The 11,748-nt window shown below is 50.8% G+C and overlaps 1 protein-coding gene across 2 annotated transcripts in view; it reads left to right on the top strand.

The window, feature by feature from the left end:
• Window positions 1-11,748, top strand: part of Pik3c2b (phosphatidylinositol-4-phosphate 3-kinase catalytic subunit type 2 beta) — a 62,427-nt gene that overhangs the window by 11,283 nt on the left and 39,396 nt on the right. For both annotated transcript variants that reach the window (XM_010613014.3, XM_010613015.3), the window contains one exon: window positions 7,565-8,581. In XM_010613014.3, coding sequence (XP_010611316.1) covers window positions 7,652-8,581 — 930 coding nt within the window. In that variant the 5' untranslated portion in view covers window positions 7,565-7,651. The remainder of the gene's footprint in view (window positions 1-7,564; window positions 8,582-11,748) is intronic.

Raw genomic sequence — 11,748 nt, 5'->3', positions numbered from 1 at the left:
AAAAAAAAAAAAAAAAAAAAAAAAAAAAAAAAAGCAAATGTGGAACTAGTTCCTGAGCTGGAATGGGAACTCTGAACCTCTGAATCAAAGCCAGTGGCTCCACAGGCTCCCAGCCCTGTCCTCTGCTTACCTAGGACCCAGGCAACCCTTTATTAAACTCTCGAATCTACTTTGGCTTCAAATTAGTGGAGAGTCCAGCATATACCCACGGAGTAGAGGGATGGAGAGGAGTCCAGGTAGGAAACGATGAACTATGCGGCTGCTGAAATTTGGAGAGAGGATGCTGGGAGGGGGCTGTATGAGTGGGAAGAAAACAGCAGCAGTTTTCCGTGGACTCATTTGGAACTGAGTAGGAGCTGCTCAGAGGGAAGGTAGGCTAAAGAGAGAGACTGTCAGTACCTGTCATTCAGCCCTAGGCCGACATCAGAGAGGCATCCAGAGCTCTGTGGAGCCCCTGGGCTTTCCTCAAGGGCTCCGGGATGAGATGCATATCTGTTGGAGGCAGGGAGCTGCCTACCTGACCTCTTCTACTTCCTGCTTCAGGGCTGTTCCCTGTTGGGACAGGGGTGCGGGAGGGACAGGTGGGGCAGGGCATCAGGTGTGTGGCGTGAGAGGTGGGGCACAGGTTCCTGGCTGCAAACCTGGTGCTTTGGGGTGTGGGTGTTAGGGGATGGAGAGAGACACAAGTCCTTTCTGAAGAGAAAAATCTGGAAGCCACACAGTTAAGTACCCGTGACCTCCAACTCCTGCACCCTATCTGCTCTGAGAGGGATGCTGAGGGCTCCGTCCTAGAACTGAATTCTCTTCCCTGAGTAGGAAACTACTAAAGGTTGGGATGCCCGGGGCCCCAGGGGCTTGAGACCCTGTATGTTGCTCACCACCTTGCTTGAGCGTTCTCCATTCCCCTGTGCAGCAGAGATGGCCCAAGCCACGCAGTATCTCCCTGCTTTATGCTCCAGAGAGGATCGAGTTATTTATGATATGTCTGTTGCCTCGGCTCGATCGTAAGCTCCCTAGAACTGTGCCAGTTATCTCTGTGCTTCTAGTACTCAGATACGCTGGTACCCAGCACCCACTGGGATCCAGTTCTGTGGCTCAGGATCCCCCAGTCCTCTTGAGCAGAGCCTACTGACACGGTTGGTGCCCGACAGCAGCCTCTCTGCCCACAGGGTCTGAACGGCCAGCTCCACAGAGGGGAGGGCCCTCTCCTGCTCTCCACCCTGTGACTCTACGATTGTGTGGCTCTGCCTGACACGTTTCCTCCCTGCCAGCCCCGGGCCATCTGTGGGCCGCTGAGTGGACTGTGTTTGGTGCCTGGTGCTGCTTGCACCCTGGCATTGACTTGCTCAGCCATGCACATGTCTTCTTCCTCAGCTGACTGCCTGGTGCTTTCTATTCAGTTCCTTCTTGTCTTCCTGAGGGAGTCTGAGGTGTCAAACCTGGCCACATATGCGAATCACTTGAAGGGCTGAATCAGACCATCCAGGGGAGGGGCCGGGAATTTCTGTGTCTGACATACTTCCCAGAGGACAATTACAGTCATTGAGGGTGAACTCTGGAGCATGTTATTATGTCAACATAAAATTTTGTGGGTGTGTTTATGTAGGAAAATATCCTAGTTCTGACGGGATTCGGGCTGAAGTGTTTAGAGAAGTGTTTGCAGCTCACTGTCAAACGAGTAGGAGGGGAGAGCTCAGATGAGCGCGTGCAGGTGGAAAGGAAGCTGGCCATGGCTGACCTTTCTGTTTCCACCTGCCCTCCGAGAAGTGGAGACTAGGACAGGGCACGCGCAGCCCCCCAGAGCTCACAGCTCCAGGGGCTGCCACTCACTCAGTTTCTTCGCTGTGGTCGGGGTGCCTTTTACTTAGAATGCATTGTGTGGGTGCTCCCTGAGGTGCACGGCAGCAGTGCTGGCCGCAGACAGCTCTTCCCGGACGGACTGGAGAGTGGCGATGACACGGGTGCTGGAGACAGGACGCAGGGCCTCGTGTGTGGTGGGCAAATGCTCTGCCACCGAGGGACATCCCGTGCCCGTTTGCCTTTTAGCAGAATCCCTAGCAGCCCTTGAAGACGAAGGGGCTACAGCAGCTTCCAGTGTCAGCCCAGCAGAGGCTGGCCCGGGAGTCTGGTTGGGGAAGGGGAAGGCAGGTGACACGAGACCCTAGACCCTGATGCCTAAACTTCTTTCTTTTTTCTCCCTTTGGTACTTGGTGATTGAACTCAGCACCTTCACACTGAGCTATACATGCCCGGCCCCTTTTATTTTTTGTTTTGCGTAGGGTCTCACAGTTGCTAAATTGCCTAAGCTGGACTCAAACTTGCAATCCTCTTGCCCTAGCCACTCACAGTGCTGGAGTAACAGGCATGTGCCACCATGCCTGCCCCTGATGCCTAAAATTCTTGGTCCCCTGCCCTAGAAAATGAAAGTTGGGGCAAGGGTCCCTAGACAAGCTCCCTCTGTCCTCTGGTCATTGATTGCTGCTGGGGCTGTCCCCTTTCCCCTTCCCTTCTCTGGATGTTCCCTGTGCCTAACTGCTGCTCTTGGAACCCACTGCACCTTGGAGGGGGCTCTTCTGGCCCTGCAGGGGACGTATTTGTCCTGTCTCCTCACCATGTCTCCTCTCTCAGCATCAGGCTGAGGGAGTGCTGAGTTTTTTTGAAGAAACAACTGCCATGTTGGCCCATGCGTGCATGACATCTGTCAGTGGGTGGGCTTCCCTCCCTGCATGGCTGGGCCGGTCTAGTGGTGCCCTCTAGAGCCAGGGGCCCGGGGGCTAAAGAGGGGTAGCTCTTCTTTACTCCGTCTGAATTCCAGTCTGGGAAGCAGCTGAGGATGGGGCCTGCTTGGACCACCCTCCAGCCTTTCCTTCTATCCATTCTGGAGTCTTCTGAGCAACTTCACCATGGGAAATCTGTAGGTCTGAATCAGAGCCAGAAGGCCACTTTGTGTGGTTTTCCTGCCCACGCATGCACCTGACTTAAAAGTGCCCCACCCAGCCCAGTTTATTTGGAATCCCAAGCCTGTGTTTCAAGGACTCTAGGAAAAGCCTCACCTGGGTCCTTCCTGGTTTCCATGTCTCAAAATTTCTCATTCCAGAAAGCCTGGCCCTTACATTGTGATTCAGATGCATTCTTTTCAGTAGGAATGAGGTGAATTTGGAACTTGAGGTTAGTGGGGGTGATGGGTCCATAAACGTGTCATTTCGATGAATGTATTTTAAGGCCTTGAGAGGGTGCAGTGGACATTGAAGGGTTCAGAGGATTCCTGCAAAATGTAGCATCTGAGCAAAGTCTTGGGAGGGCTTGAGGGAGAAACACAAAAGCAATAGGACTGGAAAGGGGGATGCCCAGGAGAAGGACGCCCTGGAAGCAAGTCACAGAGGTGTCAAATACAGGTAAGGAAAACTTGGAGGCTGAGGGAGGTGGGGGCTGCTGGTAAAGGCCTGGAAGAGGAGTCAAATAAGAAGCTTTTCAAGGGTTTTAAGCAGAAAATGTGAAGGTCAGATTTAAACTTTAGAAAGAGCCCTCAGGCTGCTCTGCAGAGAAAGCCTTGAAGAGGGAAAGATCAGTGGAAGGAAAGGCTGTTGGCCTGGCCCAAAAGAGAGGAGATGAGGATTTGAACTGGGACAGCAGTAGTTAGGATCGAAGGAAGGACTAGCTCTGAGTGGGGTCAAAGAGGGAAAGTGGGCGGCCTTGGGGAATCTGATGTGGGGTGAGAGGAGGGAGGAAAGAAGGCGACGGCTCGGTTTTGTCCATTTGAATTTGAGATATGGCGGGCATGTGAGTCTGAAGGGGCGATAGACACCCTTCGCAATCATTGCATGAGTGGTGTGGTGAGGAGACAGGTACAGAACAAACAGTGGGCTGGGATGGACACCGGAGCCAGCACCAGCACTTCCGGTGGACAGAGGAAGAGGGGCACACAGGTGAGGGTGGAGAACAAGGAAGAAAATAATGGCATGAAGCCAGGGGGCCAAGGGTGGAGCCCCGGGCAGGAGTGACAGCGGGCAGGGAATATGGAGTAGGGCAGCCGGGCCTTGCTGCTGAAGCTGTTTTGTGGGCTGTTGGGGCCGATGCTAGAGTCCAGTGAGTTAAAGGAATACGGGGAAGGGAAGGGTGTCGGCTACTCTCCCATGAAGCTTGGCTGGGCTCAGAAGGGAAGGGAAGAGCAGAGAGGACAAAAAGTCAAGGGACAGTCTTTAGGGTGTAGGTTTTTATTTCATTTTTAAGGCTGAAAGAAGTGTGTTTATGTCCTGACGAGAGAAACCAAGTTAAGGGGAAGAGGCTGAAGATATGGGGAAGTTGAAAGAATTAAAAGCATCATACAACAGCAATACATGCACACCCACAGTTTGTAATAGCTACATCTTGGAAACAGCCCAGATGCCCATCAGCCAATGAATGGATAAAGAGGATGTGGTTTTTTGTATAGCAGAGCATGACTGTGCCATAAAGGATGAGCTTGAGCCATTTCTAGCTAAATGGATGCACCTTGAGACCATGCTCTTCAGTGAGAGAAATTGGACACACGTGATTAAACACTGCATTGTTTCTCTGGTATGAAAAACTGAAAGTGTAAATGAGGACCAAAATGTATAATGGATATTGGGAAATGGGAAGAAAATGTTCAAATAAGGAGAGCAAGGGAGGGAGGAGGGGGAAAGGAAGGGACAAGAAAAAAAAAAAAAAAGAATAGAAGAAAAAAATGGAAGCAAAAGCCGGGAGTGGTAGCGCACGCCTGTAATCCCAGCAATCGGGAGGCTGAGGCAGGAGAATTGCTGTGAGTTTGAGAACAGCCTGGGCCACACAGTGAGTTCCGGGTCAGTCTCAACTACATAGTGAGACCCTGTCTCAAACCCCCCTCCAAAAAAAGATTTAAACCCAGAGCTGGTCATACTGGCACACACCTGTAATCCCAGCACTTGGGAGGCTGAGGCAGGAATATCGCAAATTTGAGGACACCTGAGTTACACACTGAGACCCTGTCTTAACCCCCCCCCCCGAAAGATGTAAGCCCAGCCCCTCTTTGAGCACATTTTTCTAGTGTCTCCAGTCTAGGAAGCACTAGGCAGGACTTCTTCCTCCTTTTCCTGGGACACTTTCTCAGTTCTGAAGGCCAAGTTATGTGTATCTCCACATTAGCATTCAATTCCTTAGAATTTCAAGTAGCAAGACTCCCTCAGGCCTTCTGTGGGTGAAAGGTGTCTAGAAGGAGGTGAGGGAGGTTTGGAGAAACTCAGCTGGCACAGAAAGAGTGAAGAGGCTGGGGCTCGGGCTGGTGCATCTTTGAGGACCTGCGGGCTAAGTGTAGTTGCGGTCAGGGTCCTGGGCCTGTGCCCGACAGATGCCCTGGGGTCCTGGGAGGGCACCTCAGCTGAAGGGGGATGCTGTCCAAATTTATTTTCAATCAAGTGGAAGTTGCCACTCAAGATTCTACCGGAAGGTGAGGGGGTGGTGGCATGTGGCTTGAATCCCAGCACTCTGGGAGGCTGAGGCAGGAGGATCCCAAGTTCATACCCATCCTTGGCAATTTATCGACATAGCAAGACCCTGTCTCAAAATACAAAATTAAAAGTAGGGCTAGTGTGAAGATTCTGGGTCTAGTCACCAGTAACAACACACACAAGCTATCTGAAGCTTTTCCCTGTTGGTGTTTTCAGTTTTGTAATTGTGAGGAATAACATGTAATGTGTGTTTGTTACCCCCTGGGCCGAGCGGTCCAAGAGCCTGAACCACTTCTGATAATTGTGTGTAATTGTGGTCCTCCCTGCCGCTGTGCTGGGTTAGAAGTGGCTGCTGCACACTCAGCCTCCCCCGTCTAATTGCGAACACACAGAGGCTCGCGGTCCTCATTCCGCTGCGGACTAGAATTTGTGGGGAGTTTGAAAATGCCGCTGCCCTACCACAGGCCAGGGAAACTGAATGTCGCGAGCGCCTGCGGCAGAGCTCTGCAAAGGTCTGTGTTTGTGGTATGCAGCTGGCAGGAGATCCGTGCTGGCCCGAGAAGCAGAAGGCGCCAGTGCTGCACACAGAGAGGGCTGCTTCCGCTGGGGCAGCTGGCCCAGGCTGCAGGCTCCCTGGGACCCTGGGCACTTGCGTCCCACCTGGGAGCGGTGAACTTTGTTTTATTGAACTATTGGTGTATTTAGGGAGGATCCCAGTGCAGTTTGAGTAATGTCGTAGGTCTGCTTAATTGGGCCATGTTGTACTTTCATTTACAGCTCTATCAGTGCAATTGACACAATAAAGTGTACATATTTAAAATGAACAGTTTGATAAGTTTCGACAGACGAGTGCACTGGTGAAACAATGGCTACAATCAAGATAGTGAGCATGTTTATTCATCACCCCTTAGAAGTTCCCTTAATCCTTCCCTCTTTCCATTCCTTTTCCAGACAGCCACAAACGCTGATCTGCTGTTTGCCACTGAAGACCAATCTGCATTTTCTAGAGTGTTGTGTAAATGGAATCATACATATTTATACTCTCATTGTCTGGATTTTTTAAAATTAGAGAATCACCTGTGTTTTGGGATTTGTCACGAATTCATTGCTTTCGTTGCTGAGCAAAATTCAGCTGTAGATATGTAGATGTCACATTTTAAAAAGTCTGTTTGGCCATGGATTTAGCTCGATGGTTCCACTGCCTGCCTTGCAAGTGCAAGGACCCAGAGTTTGATCCCTGGTACTAAAAAAAAAAAAAGTCTGCCTGTCAGTGGACATTTGGGCCATTTCCTGTTTGGGTTGTTACAAATAAAACCTCTGTGAATATTTGTGTGCACGTCTTGATGGACTAATGCTTTCATTATTCTTGGGTAAGTAGAAATAGGGTAACTGAGTCTTGTAACTACAGGTTTATGTTTTTTAAATTTTAAATGGTGGTGGTTCTGGGAATTGAACACAGAGCCTTTGCCCTGAGCTATGTCCCCAGCCCTTTTTAAATTTTCTATTTTGAGATAGTCTCTCACTAAGTAGCCTAGACGAGGCTAGAACTTGCCATCCTCCTGCCTCAGCCTCCCAGAGCACACCGCCATTGTGATGCTGGGCCTCGCCACATGGAGTGCTCTACACTGAGCTACGGCCCAGCTCTCGAGTGCTGTCCTCTTCAAACCGAAGGAAGACATTGTGCTTCCAAGATTGTTTCCTCTCCTTGAGGCGGTTTCCCTAGGACAGTTTCTGGGCTCAGTGCACCCAGGCTCTGTGTATCTTCTCATTACTGAGACTCCCTCAGGCCCTCTAGGGATAAAAAGCATTCGGGAAGGAGCTGTGGGAAGGTGGAGAAACAGCTGGCGCGGCAAGAGCAAAGAGTGTCTTCAGGTCTATGAGGCCAGGCTCAGGCTGGTGCGTTTTGGAGGCCCTGTGTTCTGAGCAGTGTGAGGGGGAAGCTGGGGACAGAGAAAGAGACGCGTGCAGGTGAGCTGGCGTGGTGCCCCCTTTCTATGCCATCTCTGCTTCTTTCCATCTGTTACGAAGAAATAGGCGCTGGCCGGATTATGTCCCCTGCACCCAAACATAGATAAATCTGTCCTGTGACTGAACGGTGTTTGTGTGCCCGTTGCTTGCAGGTGCCCGGACGCCATGCCCCAGCCCTCTGGGCCTGACGCTGGCAGGAAGTAGAAGGCCTCTTTGTCTCTCGTGCCCCCATCCTCACCATGTCTTCCACTCAGGGCAGTGGGGAGCACTGGAAGTCCCTGGAGTCGGTGGGCATCAGCCGCAAAGAGCTGGCCGTGGCCGAAGCTCTACAGATGGAGTGCGATGCCCTGTCCCGGCTCCGACACGACAAGGAGGAGAGCAGGTCCAAGCAGAACACCGAACATTCTCTCATCGACTGGGATGAGCCTGTCCTAGACTTCTACAGCAAGCCGGCAGGGAGACGGAAGGACCTCAAGCTCTTGCGCGGTCTCTCTGGCTCTGATCCTACCCTCAATTACAACTCCATCTCCCCACAGGAAGAGCCGCCCAACCACTCCACCCCCCAGGGCCCCCAGCCTGGCCCAGGTCCCTGGCCCAAAGGTTCCCTGTCTGGAGACTATCTCTACATTTTTGATGGTTCACACGAGGGGCTCTCTTTGTCCCCAGGACCAGGGGATATCGATGGCTCTTGCAAAAAATTGTCCCCACCTCCTCTGCCTCCCCGTGTCTCTATCTGGGACACCCCACCCCTGCCTCCTAGAAAGGGGTGCCCCTCCTCCTCCAAGATCTCTCAGCCCAATGACATCAACACTTTTTCTTTGGTCCGGCAACCACCGGGTAAACTGCTGGGGCATCAAATCCTGGAAGAGGAAGCGTTCCCGGGAGGTAGGCACGGGCACATGGCGGCGCCTGTGGACTTCGATGGTATCAACGACGCTATCACAAGGCTCAATCTGAAGTCAACCTATGATGCAGAGATGCTATGGGACACTAGCAGGGGCTGGAAGGAAGGTCAAGGTCCCCTGGACTTTGGCAAGGACACCCCGGGAAAACCTGTGTCGCGGAGCAAAACCATGCCCCCTCAGGTGCCACCCCGAACTTACAACGCCCGCTACAGCAATCGGACGAATGCCACGCCTAGCAAGAACCGCCGGATCTCTGCTGCTCTGGTGAGGCCCTTACGGTGTTCCTTCTGTGCCTTCTTCCCCATGTCACTCAGAAATAAGGACCAATCCCTCTCTTTTTTGCTGTTGCAAATTCAGCTCACCAAGCACTCACCCCCTAGCACTGTCCCCTCGCTGGTTTCTGCCATGGGAACCCAGGGCCACAGTGGGAGAAGTACAGGGTAGGCCTGACAGGGGCACTCGGGAGAGGAAGACCAGTAGAAGTGCAGCTCTTACTCGGGGTCACGTTTTGTGGGTCTGGGCTGAAACAGCCCTCCTGGGTGGGAGCTGGTGCTAGCTGGTGCCCACTCCACGAATTGGGGGTCAGGGGATTCATTGTTGACTTTGGCTGAATGATTTTGTAGATTTGAGGAAGTTGCTTCCAGTTGCCAAGGCCCTGCTCTGTCAAAGTCCTGTGCAGGCATGAAGATAATTCATAATATTAGCCACGTGTCTATTGCTCACCAATACCAGACCCTGGTCCAGATCTCCACAGCAACCCTGTCTGTAGTCCAAAGCCACATGGCAAGAAATGGCAGAGCTGGTATCCAACCCTCATCTCACTGTTCAGAGCACCCCTCACCTTTTTAATGCTTAAATATATGTAACATATCTGTCATAGTTACTTTTCTTGTTGTTGAGACAAAATACTCAACAAGCAAAGTTAAAGGGGGAAGGTTTATTCAGCTCACAGTTTGTAGAGGATTCAGTCCCTGGGTGGCTTGGCAGAGGGGCATTGCAGAAGAGAAAACAGCTCTTGGTGGGCAGAAGGCAGCAAAAGCGAGCAAGGGAGTTTAGTAGCTTCTTTCTGATCCTTTTATCTAGGCTGCTTGGATTAGGGCAGAGCCAAACCATTCACTGGATTGCGTGATCCCACACCCTTAATCCCAGCATCACACACTGTAGATTCAGCCACCTCTGAAAAAGCCCCACCTATGAACACATGAGGCTTTGGGGGGACAACTAGACACAAACCATAACACTCCACCCTAGCCCCCCAAAGACTCATGTATGCTCCTCTACATAAAAGGCATATTTAGTCCATTTCTAGGAGTTTCAAAAGCCGTAACAGTTTCAGCCTTGCTGAAAAGTCTGTCCCAAGTCTCCTCTGAAAGCCGGGGATTTAGCTCAATGGTTCTGCTGCCTGCCTTGCAAGCACAAGGTCCCGAGTTTGATCCCCAGTAACAAACAAACAAACCAGTCTTCTCTGAGACTTAAGGCAAACTCTTAGCTGCAAGCCTCTGTACAGATGAAAAGAAAGTTAAACACTTCCCACGTATAATAGCACAAGATAAATATTACCATTCTGAAAGGTACACTTTGTGGATACAAAGGAATGGGTCCAAGAAAGTCCAAAATCCAGCAGGGCAAACATTAAGTCCTGTGGTCCCATGGCCAGCATCTGAGGCACTCTGGAAAGATGTGAGCTCCAAAGGGCTTGGGTGCCTCCACCCCTATGACATTGCTGGCAGTGGTGGCTGCCATGGCTTCTCTTGGGCCAACATTGCCCCCCTCTTTGCAGTTTTCCTCAGATGATCCACATTCCCGGCTTCTCCAAATTTCTGGGGTCTCCATTGTACCTTTAGCCTCACAACCTGCCTTCTTGGGCACACTGCCTGGCTTCCCAGGCCTTTTTCTAAAACTTGGATAGAAGCCTTCCCGACCTCACAACTCTTGCCTTCTATAGGCATCTAAAACCAGTGCCACGTGGATGACTAGAGCCTGCTGCCAGCTGGAGCAGTAGCCAGGCTGCCTTCTCTTCTGGCTGTCGGCGTTGAATGCCTATGAACCCAAACCCAAGGAACAACTTCCCTAGGCCACTGCCATTCTGGAACATGGTGCCCTGGGGCTTTCCTCTCAGAGCAAAGTCTTTCACTTTTGCAGGTCTGAGGCTGCAAGGACTGGAGTCCTGCTGGTTCTTGTGATATCCTCAGGCTTTCTTTTATGTTGTCTTCTTCTGAAATACTTGGCTTTTCCTTGCTAGTCTCTTCAGCGACCATTTTCTCATCTGTTCTATCTTTGCAGGCTGCAACTTGACGGGAGCTTCCTTTCTGGCCAAACTCACATTCTGCTGGTCTCTTTGCCCTTGAGTCTCAACCTAAATCTGGCTAAAAGCCCCCAACAGTAGCCATACTACTGCTCCAACATTAGACTGTCTTGAAATTTCTTCTGCCAGATTAATTAGTCTGCTGCCCTTAATCTTAATCTCAGGTAGTTTCTGGACACAAGCAAAATGCAGACAAACTCTCTGCCAAGGTATAACACACAACAGCCAGTGTGGTCCTTTTTCCCAGCAGAAACTGCCTGAGCTTGGTCTTTACCAGCAGGATTTCTGTCCATCTTCTGGTCTTCTGAGCTCTGACCAGAATTTCCCATCAAGTACAGCCTAAGGCTTTCCAACTTTCTGCTTTTTTCAGGGGCATCTCCAAACCTTTCCTGAACTTCCCCTGCCCACAAGCCAGTTCCAAAGGTTCTTGAGCCACATGGTCAGGTAGTGTCACAGCAGCCACCCCATTGCTCTGGTATGAAATTCTGCCTTAGTTACTCTTCTCATTGCTGAGACAAATTACCCAACATCCAAAGTTAAAGGGGAAAAGTTTATTTAGACCATAGTTTGTAGAGGTTTCAATCCATAATTGTCTGGCTCCGAGGCAGGGTGGCTTGGCAGAGGAATATTGCAGAGGATAAAACAGTTCATGGCAGGTAGAAGATAGCACAAACAAGCAAGGGACCTTAGCAGCTTCTTTCTGACCCTTTTATCCTCTCTCTAGGCTACCAGGATTAGGATGGTGCCAAGCCAATCAGTGGACTAATTTAGTAAGCACACACTCTTAATCCCAGCATCACACAGTCTAGATTCAGCCACTTCTGAAAAAGCCCCACCTATGACTTCATGTGGCTTTCGAGGACATCTTACCACAGTAGACTTGGGTGGTACTAGGTCCCATACATGCTAGGCAAGTACTCTGCCACTGAGCTACATCCCCAGACCTTTTTCTTAATTTTGCAAAAACACAGTCTTGCTAGGTTTAACAGGCTGGCTTCAAACTTGTGATGCTCCTGTCTTAGCCTCCTGAGTAGCTGGGATTATAAGCATGTGTTACCATGCCTGCTTAGCTACACTTAACCATCTGTTTGTTTTCTTTTCTTTTCTTCTCTCTCTCTCTTTTTTT

This window comes from Fukomys damarensis, unplaced genomic scaffold (assembly GCF_012274545.1).
Source record: "Fukomys damarensis isolate Sample0158 unplaced genomic scaffold, DMR_v1.0_HiC HiC_scaffold_11, whole genome shotgun sequence".
In the NCBI taxonomy this organism is placed as follows: Eukaryota; Metazoa; Chordata; class Mammalia; order Rodentia; family Bathyergidae; genus Fukomys; species Fukomys damarensis.
This window is presented reverse-complemented; position numbering and strand designations above follow the sequence as displayed.